At 21.6% G+C, this 22,347-nt stretch overlaps 7 protein-coding genes across 7 annotated transcripts; all 7 read left to right on the top strand. All coding sequences in view use genetic code 6, as the record gives it.

Annotated features, from left to right (window-relative positions):
* Window positions 1-251: 251 nt before the first annotated feature.
* On the top strand, window positions 252-1,846 carry TTHERM_00279790 (hypothetical protein; the record flags this gene model as incomplete). Its single annotated transcript, XM_001018136.2, has 2 exons — window positions 252-1,065; window positions 1,563-1,846. The coding sequence occupies 2 exons, from the start codon at window positions 252-254 to the stop codon at window positions 1,844-1,846; spliced, it is 1,098 nt and encodes a 365-aa protein (XP_001018136.2).
* Window positions 1,847-3,847: 2,001 nt separating this feature from the next.
* Window positions 3,848-5,188, top strand: TTHERM_00279780 (dual specificity phosphatase domain protein; the record flags this gene model as incomplete). The annotated part of the gene is made up of 5 exons (XM_001018135.3): window positions 3,848-4,278; window positions 4,408-4,480; window positions 4,535-4,588; window positions 4,721-4,876; window positions 4,958-5,188. The coding sequence occupies 5 exons, from the start codon at window positions 3,848-3,850 to the stop codon at window positions 5,186-5,188; spliced, it is 945 nt and encodes a 314-aa protein (XP_001018135.2).
* A 1,924-nt stretch (window positions 5,189-7,112) lies between these two features.
* On the top strand, window positions 7,113-9,298 carry TTHERM_00279770 (hypothetical protein; the record flags this gene model as incomplete). The annotated part of the gene is made up of 2 exons (XM_001018134.2): window positions 7,113-8,579; window positions 8,636-9,298. 2 exons carry the CDS (start codon window positions 7,113-7,115, stop codon window positions 9,296-9,298), a joined length of 2,130 nt encoding a protein of 709 aa, XP_001018134.2.
* A 1,351-nt stretch (window positions 9,299-10,649) lies between these two features.
* On the top strand, window positions 10,650-11,267 carry TTHERM_00279750 (ADP-ribosylation factor(Arf)/Arf-like (Arl) small GTPase family protein; the record flags this gene model as incomplete). Its single annotated transcript, XM_001018133.3, has 1 exon — window positions 10,650-11,267. The coding sequence occupies one exon, from the start codon at window positions 10,650-10,652 to the stop codon at window positions 11,265-11,267; it is 618 nt and encodes a 205-aa protein (XP_001018133.1).
* A 2,342-nt stretch (window positions 11,268-13,609) lies between these two features.
* Window positions 13,610-14,580, top strand: TTHERM_00279720 (kinase domain protein; the record flags this gene model as incomplete). The annotated part of the gene is made up of 2 exons (XM_001018132.2): window positions 13,610-14,474; window positions 14,561-14,580. The coding sequence occupies 2 exons, from the start codon at window positions 13,610-13,612 to the stop codon at window positions 14,578-14,580; spliced, it is 885 nt and encodes a 294-aa protein (XP_001018132.2).
* A 1,160-nt stretch (window positions 14,581-15,740) lies between these two features.
* Window positions 15,741-16,768, top strand: TTHERM_000279719 (transmembrane protein, putative; the record flags this gene model as incomplete). Its single annotated transcript, XM_012798144.1, has 2 exons — window positions 15,741-15,885; window positions 15,951-16,768. The coding sequence occupies 2 exons, from the start codon at window positions 15,741-15,743 to the stop codon at window positions 16,766-16,768; spliced, it is 963 nt and encodes a 320-aa protein (XP_012653598.1).
* Window positions 16,769-20,100: 3,332 nt separating this feature from the next.
* On the top strand, window positions 20,101-21,621 carry TTHERM_00279710 (phosphoesterase family protein; the record flags this gene model as incomplete). Its single annotated transcript, XM_001018131.3, has 1 exon — window positions 20,101-21,621. The coding sequence occupies one exon, from the start codon at window positions 20,101-20,103 to the stop codon at window positions 21,619-21,621; it is 1,521 nt and encodes a 506-aa protein (XP_001018131.1).
* Window positions 21,622-22,347: the final 726 nt, after the last annotated feature.

Raw genomic sequence — 22,347 nt, 5'->3', positions numbered from 1 at the left:
TGTTATTTATTTAATTATTTTTGTTTTTGATTTAGTTTTTTTTAAATTATAATTACGAATGAATGAATAATTAAATCATTTTTTAACTCACTTTTGAGTAAACTAATAATTTAAATAATTGATTAGAAAACAAATTTCTAAAAAGCAATCTTTATTGCCTCTTTGTTTTTCTCATTTTTTGAAATAAACTTACTTTTGTATTTTTTTATTGATTTCTCTTAGAGTAAATTTTAATTTGTATAAGGAAATTAATGTAATATCAAATGAAATTTAATATAGTAAATAAAACAACAAATCAAACTATTTAAATTAGGACAATTTAGCTGGTTATTTATTCTTTCTTGCAAATAATATAATTATCATCAGCGGATGACTTTTCAATATATTCAAACTATCTGATTCCTTCATACTATGGAAGTCGCAATCAGGATTTTGCAACTTGGTGCTTCGTGAGTTAATCAAATTATTCATCATTTTATTGGACACATGGTATTGATGTCGATGATTAAACTAATCCAACTAAGAAAACATTTTATGTAATTGATGCCAGCGAGTAGACCATAAAATCAATCACAGATTAATTTGTTGTTTCGATATTGGCATCAACATCTGGAGGTTTTAGAGATGGAGATATAAGAAATTCTTTGTTTAATAACTCTAAGGCACTGGCTTTTTTTCGCTAAAACAAATATAAAGCAGCTATAGCTCAATACAAATAAGTAGCAATTCTTACATAAAATACAGCTGAATGTATGGCAGATCCGACACCTGGTTAATGCATAAATAACTCTTTTTAACTAAATTCTACTGTTACACCACTTTACTTAGGCTAGACATATAAATTACCTGATGGCTTCGATACAACTCAGCTTCCTGACAAGAATTAATATTTAAATGAAGTGTTAATCATTGCTGATACTCAAAATCATTGCATTAGAAAAATAGATCTAGTTACAAAAACAACACAAACAATAGCTGGATAGTGCACTGTTGCTGGCTTTTTAGATGGTCCTCTAGGGACAAACTTAATGAATTCTCCTTCATCTCTTGGTGTCGATGATTAAGGTTTATTTTATTTTAAATATCAATTCTTTATCCATCATAATTTCTCCTTTGTTAGTTTTTTATAACTAAAATATTGATCAGCTTAAAAGAAAGATTAAAGAAAATACACGAGCAAATTAATTTTTATGAAATATGTAAATATATAATGCTTCTTCTCTCTCTTTATCTATAAAAAAAATATTTTGAAACAAAATAATTTCTTATAAATCAGTGAAAATAATTGAAATTATTAGAAAATATTTAATAAAAACCTTATATTTTTAAGTGATGGTCTATATTTTTATAAAATAAATTATTAAAAATAATAGAGAAGAAGATAGATTGATTGCTCTTCTTTTTAAATTTTAAAAACAGAACTAATCATAATTTTTTTAAAAATAAATAAGATTGCTTCTTTTTTAAATTGTTAAAATTTATTTAATTACTGATTTATTTTCTAAGAAAGGCTCTCTACTAACTATATCACTTTTTTTAAAAATTTAATTTAAAATTTAAAGGAATAATTTTCTTCTATGATGAGTTCTATGATCAGATTAGAATGATTGATCCAGTAACAACTTTTGTGAGCACTCTTCTTAAAGGAGCATGTAGAGAAGACATTACATATTAACCGAAATAAATATTTTAAAACTTCTCAAAAAAGAGAGTAGTCTGCTATAAAAATTGGGTAAATGTAAATGCACCAGAGCCGTCAGGTCATAAATATTCAGAAAATTTATCATCAATATGTTAGCTCTAACAAAGTTTATGTCCAACAAATAGCTCTACAGAAGGTGGTTGATTAAGAATGTGCTTTACTAAAAATTGAAAAGTAGCTAGCTTATTTTAAGTTTAAATAACTTTACATTTTTTGCTATATATACGTAGTATCTAAAATTTGTCTTAATCACCATACAAATTAATTTGCTTAGATTTATTTCTATCTGTCAATTATTACCCAGAATTAAAAATTTAATTTATTTAAATAATTAGACATTTATTTCTTTTAATTTCTATTTTATGGGTAAACAAACTAATTACATAATATTAGAGTAAATAGAAGGAGGATATAATATTTTTTAATAAAAAAATGATGTATTGATTGTTTATTTATTAATAAAATGAATTTTTTTTATTAAAAAATGTTTTTTTAAGATATTTAAGTAAGTGAAAATTCATTATTTGAGAAATTAACTTTTATAATTTGTATTTATAGGTATTTTTGATTAAAAGAGTTAAGGTAGATAGTTAATAATAATTCAAGATTTAAGTTATTTTTAAAAATGAAGCAATAGTAAAGTGTAACTTAAGTATTTTAAATTGATAAGTAAAGTGATCCTTCTTTTATCAATAAAAATTTGAAATGGAAGAGTTGATGAAATAAAAAATATCAATTTTTCACATAATTGTTCATCTTAGGCATATATTTAAATATAAAAATGTAAAATTAAACATAAAAACAAAAAAATTTGAGTACAAAAACAAATCAGCGACTATAAACTCATCATTTTTGTAAATATTTACATATTTTATGCTAAAAATATGAAGGAAAGTTTATAAATTGCAAAAAATGTTATAATCTTGGCAAATAATTCTTTATAACGCAAATTTTGCTAGTTATTAATTTATTTGTTTTTAATTTCAAATTACATTTATTTATATTCGATTAATTAATAAGTGCACACAAATTTTAAAAAAAGTTTATTTTTAATCTTTTGATTAAATATTAATTTGATAAAAAATTTTTATCCAATCATACAAATAATTAATTATTTTTCAGTCAAAATCTATTTAATATTAGTCAAATTATAAACCAAACCATACCAAAAAATTTTGATATGTTTCTTTTATTAATTAATACGAATAAACATAACTCATCATATTTTTTCAAAATAGTTGAAAATTTTTTATTTAATTTATTGATCTTAAATTATTTTAATTAAAAGCATGTTAAAAAAATCAGTTTCATTCAATTTGGTTAATAAATATAATTTGTCTAACCATTATTAACACCTTATTTTCTTTTTCACCTCATTTTATCCCTTTGCTTCCCAATTAAATACTTTAAATTTTTTAATTTTTATAAATATGATCATCAAACAAATAATAATTATAATATTATAAAATAAAATATAGAGTCCTATTTTTTCCTTTAAAATATATCTCCGTTTACTTTTCTTCACAAATATAACACTTTTGAATCAAGGAATAGCTACAAAAAAATTATGACTATAAAAATGATTAAGCAAGTAAAATTGAAATTTCACAGCTTATAGTATATTAGAAGCTAATATGGAACTGAAGTTTGTTTCATTAAAAAGGTAAAAGAGTTTAATAGAAAATAATTGAAGAGTAAAGTAATGTAAATTGTAAAGTAGTTGAATATTCCTAAAATCAATATTAAAAATAATAATATTTTTAAATAAATAAAATTAGTTTCCTAAGTTGAATTATTTATTTATATATCTATATCTATTTATTTATTTAATTGTTAATTTGATAAAAATAGATTTTACTTATTAAAAAATATTTATTTTTATAATAAAATTTATCTATCTCACGAATTTAGAATTTATTTTTAAGTATTAGCAAAAAAATGATATTTATTGTTAAAATTAAAAATATTATTTATAAATTAAATAAAATGATTGCTATAAGTCTTTAAAAAATAAAATATTTATCTCTCAAACAAAGCTTTTATTAAATTGAAATTTTAGGATTTATAATTTACTTGTATTTTCAATTATTATTTATTATCTTAAACAAATTAAAGAATATAGGAGTTAGATTAATTTTCAAAAGCATGAAGAAGTCTTAAAACTTTGATAAAAATCAAGATTACAATCAAAGCTCTAAATATTATGTAATTAGAAATACAGGAAAAGAAGAAGAGCAATACAATGAAGATGATAATCAGATTCCTTAGACTGTCACTTCAGTTTAATCATAAAAAAAGATATAGCAAAGATCTTAGAAATCTTTTAATTAAATTAGTAAGAAGCCCTCTTCCTCAAATAATAAAGAATAGCAAGGCGGATTAGATAGTCCAACTAGCTAAGAATCTAGAAGATTACTATAGCGTGAAAGTTCTTCTCAATTGTAATCAAGAAATACATAAAGAGAAGCTCTAAGTAACTCTCATTTCGATCTTTAAAGAGAATCTAATCCTTAACTTTTAGGAGAGGGAAGAATTGGAGAATACGGAGAAGAAGAAGAAAATATAACTTGCGCTAGGTAATTAATTAAACAAACTATAGCATAAACAATTAGATTAACTAATTTGATCATTTAAAATAATCGAACTTGATATTTAATTATTATTAAATGTCTTTATAATTTTATTACTTTAATATAAAAATATAGATTCCCTCATTTGAGCTTCTGTGCATGTGAAATTTAATGTCAAACTGCAATAAAAGAAATATAGTTGTTAGAGGTTAGCTTTTAATTGACTTTATTAATAAATAAAATTATTTTTTTACTAAATTAGGTCTATCCTGGGATTTATTTAGGAAATTTCACTCATGGACTTGGTATTAAAAAGGTAAATAAAAATATTAAATCAAGTGTTATCGATTGGCTAATTAAATAATGATAGCTAGATAGCAATCTATTTATCTAAAAACAGTTGTAAAAATAGTAAATAAATCATTTAATTTTTTTATTATAAAATTAGTTGCTACTTAAAGGAGTGACTCATATTTTAAATGTAACTGCACAAGAATATAAAAAGAGAACTAAATATTTCAAATACCTGAATATTGATGTATACAATAAGAGTGACGAAGATATTAAAAAACACTTCAGAATTACTAATAGATTTATTAAAGATGTAAATATTCTTATTTATTTTTTTCCATCATTTCCAATTAGTGAAACTAATTTATAATTTATTTATCTATCTATCTAAAAGTGTATTATATCAGGGGGAAAAGTATTTATTCATGACTTAAATGGAATTAATATAGGACCATGCTTTTGTCTTGCATATTTGATAAATAATGAAAAAATACCTTTGAAAACGGGTTTTGACCTCATGAAAGAAAGATAATAACTCTAAATCACCCCTAATTTTTTTAAACAGTTGGAAAGATACGATTTAGAAAAACTTGCTTTAGTCACTGTTAAAAAGAAAAATGATTGAACGAATGAATCTAACTATCCAATATTATTTCTATCGAGTTATTTCAACAGTAAATAAAATACTTGTTTCTATATATATTAATTAATTAACTAATCAATATTTTTTTCAATTGTTTTATTCAGTATAATTTATAGCTTAATAAATTTCTATTTTTATTAAAAACTTAAGAAAACCATTTTTATTTTCACTCTAAACGAAATTATGTCTATGTTAAATATTAAAAATAAAGCAATCATGGATTATATACCTAGAAATTAAAAGGAAATTTACTTTTATTTTATTAAATTTATATAATAATTTTCAGAATTTAAATCATTCATGTTGTGAAAAAGTAAAAATGATTTAAAATTTTAGCTAAAAAATAATAAATAATACAAATAATTAATTAATTAACAGTCAGTCAAACAAAAAAACATTCTATTTAAAAATAATTTATTACCTAAAAAAATTAAAAAGCTTTAAATAATAAAACAGCTCATTCATTTATTAATGAAAATAAAAATTTATTATGGCATAGCAAATAAAAAATTGATTCATATTTGCTAGATAGATGCCTTATTATTATTATATGAGATAAAAAGGTAAAATTTTCATTTTTAAAATTAAAGAGAGATAATTTTTACCATTAGGGAAACTTTATGTTTAAAAATTGTTGCTAAAATCTAAGACATAGTCTGGATTACTCTTAACACACTTGCTTGATAAAATTACGATTTATTTATTATTGCTTAAAGTAAATAATCTTAATAATTTTATATTCTAATAATGAATAAATTTTTTTTTGGTGTTATAATAACAACTTCTATATCATTAAATTTTACATTGAATTGAACCAAAAAAAAATTATTGTAAAATCGAAATAAAATTACAATCTTACTTAAAAAATTAAAAGCTATTTATTACAAATACTATTAACTATATTTATGTAATAAATATATCTGCAAACTCATTCTTAATTAAAATTTTTCTTTTCATGTTATTTTTAATTATATTTTTTTCAATACTATATGCCATCCATCCCATATTATGAAGTAGAAAATTACAAAGTTGTAAAAATTATTTGATAAATTATAGATAAAAAGTTAATTTATTTGTATTAAACCTTATTAAATTCTGTAAGATAATAATAGTAAAAATTGAGAATCATATAATAACTAATAAATAATTCAAAGTTTATTAAAAAACTAAGATATATTTTCCTTGAACTCTTTTCATAAAAATTTCCCTAATCTCTCATATGCATCTGAAAGAATATTTTTATAAGATAGTTGCATATTTAAATACTGAATTCCCAATTTGGACTTTGATTTTAATATTTCATATTGAAAATAATTGAGAAAAAAATATTTTAATTTATTAAAAATAAAGAGATTGATATTTACTTTTATTAAATAAAAGTGTATTTATTATTAATCTTTTTTAAAATGATGTTTAATATGTTCTATAGCTAGGGAATTAAAATTAAAAAAAAAAATTTTAAAATAAGTTTTAGACTAAATTTTGAGAAAATTATTTATTTTTTATTTATTTCCTATTTTAAATTTAACATAAAAACTTATTGTTTAAATATGCTTATTTTAAAATTTATTTAATTATTAACTATGTCATTAGTGTATTTTTTTTGGTCAAAGTGAGATTTTGCTAATTAGAAATTAAAATAAGTTCTAGTTAAATTCAATAATTTTATTTAAAATCTTTTAGTTAAACGAATATGAAATTAATTAAAGTATTTAATATTTATTTATGTTTTTCGCTGTGAAGAGATTACATATTTTTAGGATTTACTTTATTAATATGTGGGGATTTTAAAAATAAAAATTAATATTATAATAAAAGGTTAAATGTGAGAATGTTTCTTAATTGAATCTTCTACTAATTTTTAATAATATTAATTTATCAACAGAAAAAATATTTGAGAAGAAAAATGAATAGGATTACTAGATCATACACGCCTAAACATAAGATTGAAGAGGTTGTTAATGTTTTGGATAAATTAGTTAAGCAAATGACTCCTAAATAGTAGATAGTACAAAACTATTCCGCAGATTAAAATATCAGCCCTATTAGATAAAATTAGATTCATTTAAAATAAATTGAATTATAAAGATAGAGTATTGACATATTGTAATAACAAATTAGAGATAAAAGTTTAGAAAATGAATAGCTTAAGTAATAAAAACAAATAATTAGATAGCTTTCAGCAACAGGTAATAAATTCATTTAAAATTCTCGCCTAGATTAAAGTAATTTATAGGATTCTCCGATATCGCGTCATTCACATTAAACTAGCTAAACGCTACCTAATTTTGCAAACAAAGAATAAGATTTATCACTCACAGCTTTACCTTCCTAATTTGACCTTAGTGTTGAATAAAAAAATATACAAAACTTAATATTGTAGAATCAGATGTTAGAAGAAAAAAATTCTAAATTCAAACAACTCATTTAAATGATGGAAAATAAATTTAATGCTAAATTATAAGCTTATTAATAGAAAGAAAAAAAGTTAGAAGATAAATGCAGATTTCTTTTTTCAACATTGGAAGGTAAAGACAACGAAATCAAAGAAATAATTCAGATATAACAAAATATGCTATAGAAAACGATCAAAGAAATAGAAGATAAGTATAGACAGGACATGTTATAATTAAAATAGGAAATAATAAAATTAAGAGAAGAGCTATAATAAAAAGATTTGTTAATACAAGAAAAAAGCTATGAAATTTTGGCAAAAGAAGAAACAATAACATAGCTAAAAGTGAAGTATTTAGAGAATGTAAAGCAAAGTTTAGCAAAAAATAAAACTAGTTGTCTTAACTTGACAGTAGTATAAAACACAGAAGAAAGCTACGAGATTGAAAAATAAGATTCATAATTCAACTAGACTGACCAAATACCTCAATTTAATCAAAATAGTTTTAAAAAAATTGACATAGATTAAACAAGAAAAAGTGAATCATACAAATAATCTGGAGATTTATAAAATAATTAATAAGAAAATGAATAGCCAAGCCAATATAAAGCTGATTAAATTAATGAAAATAATTTAGATTATAGCTCAGATTTAACTTTTAAGCAAAGCCATCCTTGCTAATAACTTAATGAAAATTAATTTAATACCTAAAGCGAAGAATAAGTAGAAAGATATAGTAATACTTCTTAATCTTAGTTAAATAAAGACATATCTCAGTGTAATGATTAGTGTTAAAGTAATAATTAACAATAAGAATAAAATAATTTCATTAAAATAAATCAAGATAACACTGCATAACTGAATCAACAAAATGATTGGCACTAGCATAAACATCTATTTGAAAAAGTATAAAAGTCAAAAAGCTAGCTGTAAAATATTTAAAATTTTTTATAGCTAAGCAAAGCAGAGAAATCAAATGTAAAATATTTATATATTATTAACTTCTTTAATAATTAAATGGACTATAAAAAAAGGTTGAAAACTAGGTCAAAATCTCTTTAGACTTAAAATAAAGTTCTCAAAAAGAATAAATGAACTTCATTTAAAACTACCCAAATGTAAATGGACCCCTTTCAAACAGATCTCAGATGTAAAATTAAATAAATGAGCTTAAAGTTAAATACTCAAAAAATACTTCATTTAATGATAATATGAATAAATCTCTTCCTATTATAAATACTCAAAATTAACTTTCTTTAAAGAAAATTGATTCATTTCAAGATGTTGAGAACGTAGAATAATAAAGATCGAATTATTCAGATAACTTTTAAAATTTATAGCACTTAAAGCTAAGTAACTCTTATTTTGTAGAGCCAAACAATAAATTATTTTTTAACTAAAACAACAATCGATCTGATATTTTGGCTTTTTAAAATTAACATTAAAATTAAAATTACAATCAAAATTAAATAAAAGAAATTCCATTAAAAGATTTAAATAACTAAAGTGAAGTCTAAAACAATAGCATTAGCGAACTTAATTAAAGCAAAGATTTAACTAAAACTAAATCTAAATTATATTCTCTCAAGCTTGAGCAAGCTGAAGCTTGGAGGAATACCTATTCCCATATGTACGGGAAGAGCCCAATTTATAATGATAAAAACATTAAATAAAATAAATTACAAAACAATTTTTGAATGAATTTAAATTGTTTTTATATTTATTTATTTATATGTGTATGAATTAATTTATTAGTTAGTTAGTGTTAGTAAAAACAAAAAATTAAAAGTTTGATTTTAAATAAAGTTTTTTGGGAAAAAATAATTCCCCCACCGGGACTTGAACCCGGGTCTGAAGGGTGAAAACCTTCTATCCTAACCTGCTAGACTATAGGGGATTACATAATTAGATAATAAAATTTCACTTTTATTTGATTTTTTTTCAAAAAAGTAATATTTTACAATTAATTGTAAAGCTTTAAAAATTGCTAAAAATAGACTAAATAAAAACTTATTTGTAAAATGATGCATTTTCTTTTTATTTATAAAATAATTTTGAATTTAATTTTAAATTAATTAAAGAAGGATAGCTAATTAACTAACTCTTTTTAGATTTAGTAACCAACACTACCAATCTCATACTTAAAATAGACTAATAAAATTGTAATATAAATGAATAAAGTTAAATTTAAGTGAAAGACAAACCAGTTTTACTATTTTAAGGTGTAATTTATCTAAAATAGATAAAAAAACTAATTCTATTTCCTCTCAGTTTAAATTTATAAGCAAAAAGTGACAAATGAAGCAATCGTTTTTAGTTCTTGCGTTTGATATTAGATTTCCTTATAATCTTTAAAGTATAGGAAGTTAGGCATATACGGTATTTAATTTAAATTAAATATGAAGTGATTTTAATCAGAAATTTTAAAATCAGCTTATCACAAAATCAATTAGGCTTTAATTTAAAGAAGAATAGAAGTTTGTTTGTTTGATATAGGAAAAAAATAAATAATCAATAATACATGAACTTATTGCTTGATTGAAGGCATAAGATTTTTGTAATTGATTTAAGAATAAAGCTATTAAAGGAATACGTTGCTTGAATTGCAAAGTTGCAAACATATGTTTGCTTGTAGGAAATTCGAAAAATTAAATAAAGAGAAATGTCAATTGAATAATAAATATATAAATTATCTCATTAAAATAAAAACACGCAAGTAATAGAAAGAATGAGTAAAAGTTTAATATTTTATCATTCATCTATCTATGTATGTATGTATGCAGATAAAATAAGATAAAAAATAAGAAGAAAAGAAATTAAAGAAATAATTATTTCCAAATAAAATATCAATCAAAATCAGATTAAAAAAGCAAATTAATCAGCTCCTTTTCAGCGAAGAAAATTCAACCTATAAAAAAGGAAAAAAACTAGTTATTTTAGAAAGACTATAGAGACTTTTACAGAAAACTCTGAAAGGCGAAGAACAAAATATTTATTAGCATATAAAGCTTATTATAACAAATTTTATTGTAAAAAACCATTAAAAAAATGTAAAATAAACAAGATTACGATACTTTACTTAAGTTTTTGCTTATTGGTGATTCAGGTGTTGGAAAAACCTGTTTCCTAGTCAACTATTGCGAAGGTACTTTTACTAGCGCTCACTTATCAACAATTGGCATTGATTACAAACTTAAATATGAAGATATTGATGGAAAGCGCGTTAAGCTCTAAATTTGGGATACTGCAGGCCAAGAAAGATTCAGAACAATTACTTAAAATTATTACAAAGGTGCTATGGGTATTATTCTAGCTTATAGTGTAACAGACCCCAATTCTTTCAAGAATATTGCAGATTGGATGAAGTAAATTAATGAACGTGCAGATCCAAATGTTAAAAAGATTATTATAGCCACAAAAATTGATATGAAGGATTAAAGAAAAGTCTCTACTCGTGAAGGAGAAGAACTTGCTGATAGATATGGTGTAAAATTCTTTGAAACTTCAGCTAAGGAAGGCGTTAATATTTCCGAAGCTTTCAAGTGTATTGCCCGTTAAACATTAGAATCAATGGACACATCTACTAAAGATTAGTTTAAAATTAATTACAAACCTAATAATCCTCAACCTAATAAAAAAGATGGAAAAGATGGAAAATGTTGTTGAAATATATTTATTTTTGATTGCTATAATTATTCATTGATTTTTTCTTTCTTTCTTTAACTTATAAAATAAATTAGCCCAACTTTTAATAATAACAATAATATTAATAATATTCATAACTAAATCAATACAAAAAAAAACAAACATACATACATAAATACATTCAAACGTACAAATAAATTTACTCATACGTATGCTTGCTCATTAACTCAATCCTAAATCAATTTATGCAAATAATGTATTGAGATTTATGGAAAATACTTCCTCTAGAACTATTTCAAAAAAGTTAAAAGTATATTCAGTATTTGATGACGATGTTGATTGATACATTTAAATGAAAAATATCTTTCTTTAAAATTATAAATTTAATTATGAGATTATCTTATTGCCTTTATGATTTAGAATAACCTTCTCAATTTTCTTTTACTAAAAAAAGCTTCAACTTTGCTACTGATTACATACGGTTGCATGCATGTATGAGCAGCTTTAGATAGAAAATAATAAGTATTCTCCTTATAATATTAACAAAATGTCTAACCTTTATATATAATATATTTGAATTAACATACATCTATCCATCCATACATACATATTGATATTCTTAAACCATATCTCTAATCTTTATTCATCTAAGCAAAACTTTCTTTAATTGAAATTCATTCTTCTATTTTTATTATTCTAATTTTAACCTATTAAATCTATTTTTCTAAATAAATATAGCTCATTAATGTCAAAATATTTTTATTTGATTTAGAAATATTTTCAAGGTAATATTTAACATTTGCAGAAATATTATTTCTGCATAAAAAATAAATTGATTTTGAATTTCTGTAGAATAAATTAGAATAAAATAATTACTAATTTAATAAACCAAAAAAAGAATTCCCCCACCGGGACTTGAACCCGGGTCTGAAGGGTGAAAACCTTCTATCCTAACCTGCTAGACTATAGGGGATTACAGTAAAACTGCTAATAATATAAATAATTTTTCTTAGTTTACAAAATTTAAATTTTTATTAAATAGCTAATAAAATTACTTTAGAAAATATTCAAATTTATTTTTGATTAAACAAGTAATTTATATATTTCATACACTGCAAAAAAATTTTACTTAATTTTTGTCTAAAATTTTTAAGCAAATTCAATTTTAGAAATTTATCTAAATTTATGAATGGTGAGTTGTAAATTTGATTATTTTTATTTTATTAAAAACAGCAAATAAACCATTTATATACTGAGGTATTAAAAAAAAGCAATTTAAATTATGTATTAAATAATGTATTATACTCTTCAAAATTATAAAAGTTTTACTTTTAAAATTTACTGAAATTTAGTTTTATACTAATTTTATATATTATGGTATGTATTTAATAAGAATTTTTAGATTATTTAAAAGTATAGAACTTAGTTTTTTAATTTTATTAGTTATTTAAGTAAAATAATGTTTAAAGTTTAAAATAATTAATCTTTTTATTATTTTAAATAACAAAAAAAAAGAATTCCCCCACCGGGACTTGAACCCGGGTCTGAAGGGTGAAAACCTTCTATCCTAACCTGCTAGACTATAGGGGATATCTGTAAGTTATCATAATTTCTATAGTTTCTTTTTTAGTTTTTTATAAATTAAGAGCTTTTATTTTATTTTAAAAAGTATTTACATACAAACTAATTTTGTTATTATTGTTACTCAAAAGTTAAAAAATTAAAAACTTATAGAAATCACTAAATTAATTATATAATTTCTGTTAATTTAATGTAAAAAGAACATCTTTTATTGTATTTAGTTTATTTCAAAATAATTTATAATTTAAATATTATTTTAGTATTTTTAAGAAATAAAATATTGGATTAAAGAATTATTTAATTTTTTATTTAAGTTGTAAATTAAAAATTATTTTAAATATTGATCAAGTTTAATTCCATAACTTTTTTTTAAACAAAAATATTTAATTTTTATTATTCACAAAAAATACTGATAAAACTTTACAAATAATTCTTTTTATATTTTTTTTTAAAATAGAAGAATTATTATTATTTTTTTTAGAGTTTTTGGATTTTAATTAAATAATATTGATAAATAAATAGATTTGTAATAAAAATAAGAATACAATTTGTTATAGGTTCAAGGTAGAAGATTTGACAATTTTAGTTTCAGTAGAAATAAGTAAATGCTCTAGGGATTTAAAAAATAAATTAATACTGTAAAATAGTTAACTATTACATCCAGTCTTTCATAAACTGAATTATAAAAATATTTGTTTGATTAAAGAAATATTTTACACTTAAAAATTAAATTAGCTTTGCATTATAAAGAAAAATTAAATGCTTCTACTTATGCGAAAACTATGGGAAAATGTCTAAAGAGTTTGTCAAATTTGTTAAGTCTTTCACTTATTATTGGAAGAGCTAATTAAATAGATGATGTTGGATATTAAAGATTAGGAGATGCCTTAAAATCATTCCAAAAAATAACATCTTTTACTTTTTCTGTGTAAAATGATAACCTCCTTAATTCTGAATCTTTAAAGTTTATTTGTGAAGGTGTAGAAACTATGACAAATTTAACTAGTCTTAGCATTAATATTGAAGCAAATATAATATACACTGAAGGGGCATAGCACATAGGAAATTGCTTAAAAAAATTAAAAAATCTTAATAATTTAACTATTCAAATTCTTCATGGAAATTGTATTAGTAGTTCTGGAGCAGAAGCATTAGCAGAAGGTATTCAAACCTTGGTCAATTTAGAAAATCTGTAAATTTGTTTGCAAACAAATTATATAGGAGTAGTTGGTGCCTAAAATTTGGGATAAGCAATTAAAAACTTAAAGAAACTAAAATATTTTTTTTTAAAGCTTAATGGAGAAAATTAAATTGAAGAAGATGGTGCTATTGGCTTATCATAAGGATTGAAGAAATTAGAGGAGTTAAGAAATTTATCACTAAATATAGGATTAAATAATTAAATTAAAACAGAAGGATTTTTAAAAATTTGTAAAAGTTTTGAGTCTATGGAGAAGCTACAATCACTTAATTTGTTCATAGCTAAAAAAAATATAATTGGCTAAGAGGGTGCGATTTAATTAGGAAAATCTCTTAAATAATTGTATACTTCTTTGTCATCCTTATAATTAACTTTAAAAGATGTCGAAATTGGATTTGAAGGAATGGAAGGATTGATGGATGGTTTAAAGTCTTTAAAACAGTTAAGTAAGTTTAGTTTTACTGCTCATGAATGCAAAATCACCAATAACGGGTTTTAGAAATTCTTTTCTGAAGTTATTCATTTAAATTAGCTTACTTCATTTTCTATTGAATTTGAAGAAGATGAAATAAATGATGAAGCTATTTTAATTTTATGTGAACAAATAAAAAATCTTATAAAATTAAAATCCCTTACTATTAAATTTCCAATAAACAATGATGTATCACTAGAAAGTAAATACAAATTGGTAAAATCAATCAAAAATCTTTAATTCATAAGATAATTAGACTTATAGTTAAACAGCTAATCTTTTGATGATGACGATGAGCTAAATCTTTTATTTTGTTAGCTAATAAGAAGAGACATTCGTCGCTCAAAAAGATTGGTCATTTATTAGCTTAAATTGTTTAATTGATAATTTATTTTTATAAAAAAATTAAGAGTTTTTAAAAATAAAATAAATAGAAATAAATATTCTAAAATTAATTAGAGTTATTAAAGATTTTAATGGATTAAATACCAAAATAAATTTATATGGACAATATTATTTAAAATTTTAAGTTACTTAAGAAAGTCTTTCATAACATTTTATTAAAAAACTTATATATAATTTCATTTCTTGTTATAAGAACTCAAGAAATAATAAAATTAAATTTTTTTTCTGAAATATTGAAAAGACTATTAGTATTTTTTATATAAAATAAACTTTTTTTATTAATAATTATTTTTACTAAAACATTAAATAAGATAAATTTAAAATTTTAACAATTTTAATTTTACTTTCAAGATTCTTTTAATTTTGAATAAATTAATAATTTTCTTATATTAATTAATTATGATATTTTAATTTTTAGTCAAAGATTGATTCTAATAATTAATTACCTTAAATTAATTTATTAATTGCTAATAAAATCCAAAATCTATAAAAACTGTCAAATAAATACTTTAAGACTCAGTTATCCAAGCTTATTAATAATTAAAAAATTTTTCTCAAAAAAAAATTTTATCAAAATTCAATCATTTTAAAAAATATTTTTTATTTTACCTTTTTTATTATTTAATTAAGGTTTATATTTATTAATGAACCACCATTTTTTAACTCAATTACTGTTTGTAATTTATTTAAGTTCAATATAGAAAAAATTTATCTTCAAACAAATAACGTTTATTTATCTATTTTAATTTAAGTCAACAAAAAAATTTGATATTTTTTTAAACTATAAAAATAATTAATCAAGAAAACAAAAAATAATTAGAAGTATATTGTATTTATGATTTCTAAAAATTAACAAACTTTCAACTATGACACAGATTGTAATAACTAATATGGATCTCCATATTTACAATCTGAATAATACAATTTAAAGTAAGTTTCAAATTAAGTTCATGCAGAATTTCCATCGAATAAAGGACTAAGTATTTTTTTATTTACTTTAAAATTATAATTCCTTAATTAAATATGTTTTTTTTTTTTAATATAGATTTTGGTTTCATACCTAATGCAGTAGAAATATTTAGCAATCTAAGGATCAATGCTGCAAAAAATATTTAAATCCCTCCTGCACCTTAGAATTATTTTGAAGGGTGTGATGACAGTAGTGCTAGAGCTATAAAAGAAAGTGAATATGAAATTGATTTAGTTAAAGCTTCTTTGAAGTAGATTTAATAAGAATAACATCTAAATTTTGATGGTTTAATTTATGAATAGCATACAAATTTGTTGGATTCTAATTTTGTTTCTAATATGTAAGATTAAATTTGCAAAAAAAATACTTAATTCTCAAGTAGATAGATAGCAGCAGGATAAGTTATATAGTCTGCCAAACAATTACAAGAAAATCTTATAGATATTTATAAAAGCAATTTAATTTACTTCTACTTAGATTTGATTCCTTTTTTTGCTTGCTTTTTGGCAGTAACAATTATGCTTGCAAGCGATTCTTAGACAGCCTTTATTCCTATTCTTGTTATTTTAATTGTGATCACTTGTATCAAGATTAATATATTCTTAAAATTAGTTTTTTCCCTTAAAAAATCTAATCCCTCTGGATTGCCTGGTGGCTCTCAATGCTGTGGTGTATTTTTATAAATCTTAACCATTCCTTTTAGTTTATTAACTATTACTCTAATGAATCAAAATGTCAATAATATATTTACTTGTTTACCTTTAGCTGCAATAGGTAGTATTTTTAGTTTACTTATTTCATTATTTCATTTAAATAAGATATTTACAATAAAATCAATCATGAATAGAATTGGTTGCCTATTTTAAAAATACCCAGATAGCTTTATTTAATGATAAAGTTAAAAAAAAATATATGTATTTATATATTATTATTTTGTATTTGCAATCCTTATTAAAAGAAGAATAAAAAAAATTTATATTTCACATTTTTATCTCTTTTAAATAAAAAACGATAATCATAATTTATTTCCATATAGATATAATAAAAAAATAATTACTTAATTATCTTTATATTTAATAATTTCTTTACCAAAGCTTATGTTTTGATTTAAAATTACTATTTTTGTTGAAAATTATCAATACATACTTACATTAAATACATTAGAAATACTCAATTATTTGACAAAATTTTTTAAAGTTTCAATTAAATTAATCCAATTTTTTATTAAATAATAAAACCGTTTTTTTAAAGCTTTTTTCTTTTCCTTTTTTATTTTTAAATTAAGGTATTTATTTTTTTAATTAAACAAACGTCAATTATTTAGGTAATAACTATAAATTTAAAGTTCATAATAGAAAAATCTATCTCACAAATGATGTTTTTTTTTAAATTTAAATTGTTCTAACAAAAAATTACTTCTTTAATAATATAGATAATTAATATCAAAAATATAATCAAAAATAAATTCTTCTTATGATTTATTAAAACAAATAAACATAAAATTATGAAACATAATATAATAATTTCAATGGATCACCAAATTTATTAGCTTAATAATATGATTTCAGGTAATTTTCGAATTAAGTTCATGCAGAAATTCCATAGAATAAAGGATTGAGTAATTAATTAATTACTTTTTAATAATAAAAATTCAATTAAAATATTCTTTTTTTTAAACATAGATTTTGGTTTCATACCTAATGCAGTAGAGATATATAGCAATCTAAGGATCAATAATAAAAAAAATATTAAAATCCCTCCTGCACCTTAAGATTATTTCAATGGGTGTGATGATAGTAGTGCGAGAGCAATCAAACAAAGCGAATATGAATTAGATTTTGTGAAAGCTAGTTTAAAGTAGATTTAGTAAGAATAAAATCTAAATTTTGATGGCTTAGTTTATGAATAGCATGCAAATATACTAGATCCTAATTTTGTTTTAGATATTTAAGAGTAAATTTGCAAAAAAAACACTTAATTCTCAAGTAGATAGATAGCAGCAACATAATTTATTTAGTGCACCAAATAATTGCAAGAAAATCTGAAAGAAATCTATAAAAATAGCTTAATTTACTTCTACTTAGATATTATTCTATTTTTCTCGTGCTATTTGGCAGTAGCAATCATACTTGCCATAGATTCTTAGGCTGCATTTATTCCGATCCTTGTTATTCTAATTGTAATCACTTGTATTAAGATTAATATATTCTTAAAATTTATATTTTCCCTTAAAAAATCTAATCTCTCTGGAATGCCTGGTACGTCTCAATGTTGTGGTGTATTTTTTTAAATCTTATCTATACCTTCTAGTGCTTTAGTTTTATCTCTACTTGATGAAAATACCAATAATCTATCTTTTTGTATGCCATTAACTACTTTTGGTGGGTTTTTTAGCTTAATTATTTAATTTGGATATATAAACAAGATAGCCATTATTAAATTTATAATGAAAAGAATTGGTTGTCTGTATTAAAAATATCCAGATAGGTTTATTTAATGAAATAACTAAAAAATTATTAAGCCTATATAAAGATTTTTTTTGTAATACTTACTAAAAAAAAAAATTACAATTTTACATTATTTTCTAACCTAAAATAATAAAATGATTTGCATATTTTTAACTTGTTATTGTTAAGTTTTGAGTAATAAATAACTTAGTTATCTTTATTTATTTATTGTAAAAGCTTTGAATTTTGATTTAAATTATGATTTCTAAATATTTTAATCACTTAGAATTAAATATCAAAGTTTTGGTTAAATTAGAATTTTAACAGTGAAGTATAATAGGATATATTATAGTTAATTTTCTTTCTAAATCTAGTGAAGCAAGCGACATACTATTTCTTAGAAAGGCCATTCTTTTTCATAATTTTTTTCTAGTATGAAAATATTAATAATAGATTTAGATTTATTTATACATTATTAATTTTAAATTAATTGAATAAACAACCCACAATTTTGAAATTTTCACTTGAAAAATTCAGAAAACTAAATAAATTTAATTATAAAAGGTAATTTATCTTCAATAATTAAAATAAATAATTGTATAAATCTATTTTACATTTTTTTATAATTTATATTATTTTTTTAAATATTCCAATTTAGTTTATAGTGGAATTTAAACCACTAAATTTTTGATTGGCATATTGCCATACTCTAATTAATAAAACTATCATAAAATTCATATTATTTATTTCTTTATGTTTATTTATCTACTTAAAATTTTGATAATAATTTTAAAAAATTGATTTATTGAAAGTTTTTTTAAAAACTTAATAATTAAGAGTAATAATGATTTATAATTAATGATTAATTTAATGAGTTAAAATGACTCAATATTAATCATAAATTACTTAAAATTAATCTTAATTAGCCATAATGAACTATAATTTGATAACTTGTTTCCTTCTTTAAAGTAAATAGGATTAAAAGATATTTTTATAAATTTGATATTAATAAATAATATTAATTTTTAATAAAGAACTTATGTTATTCTATTAAATATTTATATCAAATTGTTTATTTAAAATTGTTTTTTTTTTATTTAATCTTAATTTTCCACAAAAAATGTATTGATTTTTTTTTCATTAATTAATTAATAACATTATGATCAAGATTTGTAAAAGAATTTAATAAATCATAAAAGAAAAAATTAATGATACTTATGATGTAAAATATATATATCTATTTGTCTATTTATTTCGAATCTTATTAAATAGATTAATTAATTAATTAATAAAACTTGTAAACTAAATATCTATTCAATTAATAGCCATGAATAAAAGTATAGATTATCTTTTTATTGCTTCATAAAATTATTAATTAGTTGAAATAAAATGGTTTTATCAGCAATTGATATGTTTTACCTATTTTACATTGCGCTTACTATCAAATATTTGTTTGAAAAATTAAGATATTAAAATGTAGAAGATTTTCGTAAACTCATGAATAATCAAATTAAGAATTAATCAACAGATCTGAAAAAAGCATCTTGCTTTGAAAAATATATATTCCCTGACAAAATTCAGAATAATTACCATTCAATCATTAGCAAATCAATAAGCAAAATATTAAAGGTGGGTTTATTTTAATATACTGTGAAAATTCTTTGTTACTCTTCGTTTTTTTCTCTCTAATTTTTTTGTTTTTAATTAAATCAAGCAAAAAATTTTTTTAAATTAATAGATAATCAATAATCACCAAATAAATATATTTGAAACGAAATATGACTAAGATAAACTTTGTTATAGTGGCCACTTTGCTAGCTTCTTTAGCGCTTTGCAACTAGTATCCTATCAAGAATGTAGTAGTTTTAATGATGGAAAATCGTTCTTATGACCACATGCTTGGATGGATGAAGCAAGGAGGAGAATATGGTAATCCAGAAGTAAATGGATTGACTGGAAACGAATGTAATTACAAAGATCCTTTCCTTCCATTTTTAGGAAAAGTTTGTATCAGCCCTGATGCTCCTGATAATTCCCTCTATGATCCTAGTCATAGTCACGAATCTACTACTGAACGTATATTTGGATGCAAATACTCCCTTAATATTAAGGATAAGAACATAAAAAATCCATGCGTAAACCATGCTTCTTCTGAAGGCGATGCTAACATGGGTGGATTCGTTATGGCTGCTAGATAGAATAAAGAAAATGGGCTTTAAGAAATGAGCGCATAATTATCTTCAAACGTTCCAATTATTACTACTTTAGCTAATGAGTATGCTTAATTTGATCATTATTTTTGCAGCTATCCAGGACCTACTAATCCAAATAGACTTTTTGTACACTGCGGTACTTGCGACGGTTGTTTAGGAAACGAATAGAAAGCTGGTTAAATTAAAAACAAGACTCTTCAAGAAGTACTTGCTAATAATAACTTAACTTGGAGATATTATTATGAAAATGATGCTGATGATTGGTTCCTCTACATTAATTATTTCAACTAAAATTTCAATGAAACTCTCTTCCCTCCTATGGAATAATTCTATACAGATGCAGCTAATGGAAACTTGCCTAATTATACTTTTATTAATCCATCAGAATCTATTAATCCTAATTACAATAACACTAAATCATTTGGTTTAATGAATGATCAACATCCTAATCACAGTGTTCGTGAAGGAGAAAGACTTATGAAAAATGTCTACGAAGCCTTAAGAAATGGTCCTCTATGGAATTAAACTCTTTTTATTATAACTTATGACGAACATGGTGGTTTCTATGACCATGTTTCTCCACCTCAAAACGGAGTACCAAACCCTGATGGTAAGAAAAATAGAAATGGCTTTGATTTCACTCGTCTAGGTATCCGTGTTCCTATGCTCTTGATATCTCCTTGGATAGAAAAAGGAACATTAGTCAAGGAACCTGCTCCTCACTAGAAGCCTTTTGAAACATCTTAATTTGAGCATAGTTCAATTATTTCATCTGTGCTCAAAATTTTCGGAATTGATGAGTATTTCTCAAAGAGAACTGAGTGGGCTGCCACCTTTGATGATCTCCTTTTAAAGAGAACTGAACCAAGAACAGATTGCCCAACTGAACTTGCCTATATTCCTCCTCCCACATAATAAGATATTGAAAGACTTTACAATCTTCCTCTAAAAGATCGTTTAGTTTAAAAAGTTTAAAAAATATGTCGTTAACTTAGAAGAAACGATGAAAATTGTGGAAAAAATGTTAAAACATACTAAGATTTAAACCATTTCCTCACTCATGAAATTTAATAGTATGATTATTGAAAATAAAATCAAACTTTAACTATATAAATATTATGAATATTTTATAAATCAAAAATGTTAGCATACATATTTTATCAATTAAATTTTTTAAATTAAATCTGATTTTACATTCATTTTCTTAATATATAAATATGATTTAATTTATTTATTTCTATTATAGATTTATTTTATATTAAATTAATTTCTTGACTCTTAATATTAAAAAATAAATTATAAATGAAAAATAAAAAGATTATTGTAAATTTATTAAAAAATGTAAAATATTAAAATTAATATTTTTTTTTAAATTTAAATATTTACAAATAAATTTTGGGAAGTTTTATCAATATTATTATTTTTAGTTTTATAATATTTTATCAATAGATTTTAAATAATCTTTTTAAATACAAATATTATAAAATGTATTAATTTATAAATGCTGAAAGAAATTAATTGTAATTTTTTTTAGAAATAACAATTTAAACTTCTTTATATTTGAATTGTTTCCTGTTCTAAAAAATATTTGTTTTTTATTTATTTAAATGCTGAAAAATTAATGTATAGTTTAATAAATATAAAAAGATAAAATAAAATTCACATAATATAAAATATACCTTCACATTATTTGAGGTTAGATCTGTCTGAAATGTGAAAGATATTAACATATTAAGCAATAGATTATAACAAAAAAATTAAATAGTTTTTTAAATTTACTAATATTTAGTTATAGAATTCAATATTTAATAA

This window comes from Tetrahymena thermophila (genome assembly GCF_000189635.1).
Source record: "Tetrahymena thermophila SB210 genomic scaffold scf_8254600, whole genome shotgun sequence".
Lineage (NCBI taxonomy): Eukaryota > Ciliophora > Oligohymenophorea > Hymenostomatida > Tetrahymenidae > Tetrahymena > Tetrahymena thermophila.
The sequence above is the reverse complement of the archived record's forward strand: the minus strand, read 5'-3'. Positions and strand labels throughout refer to the sequence as shown.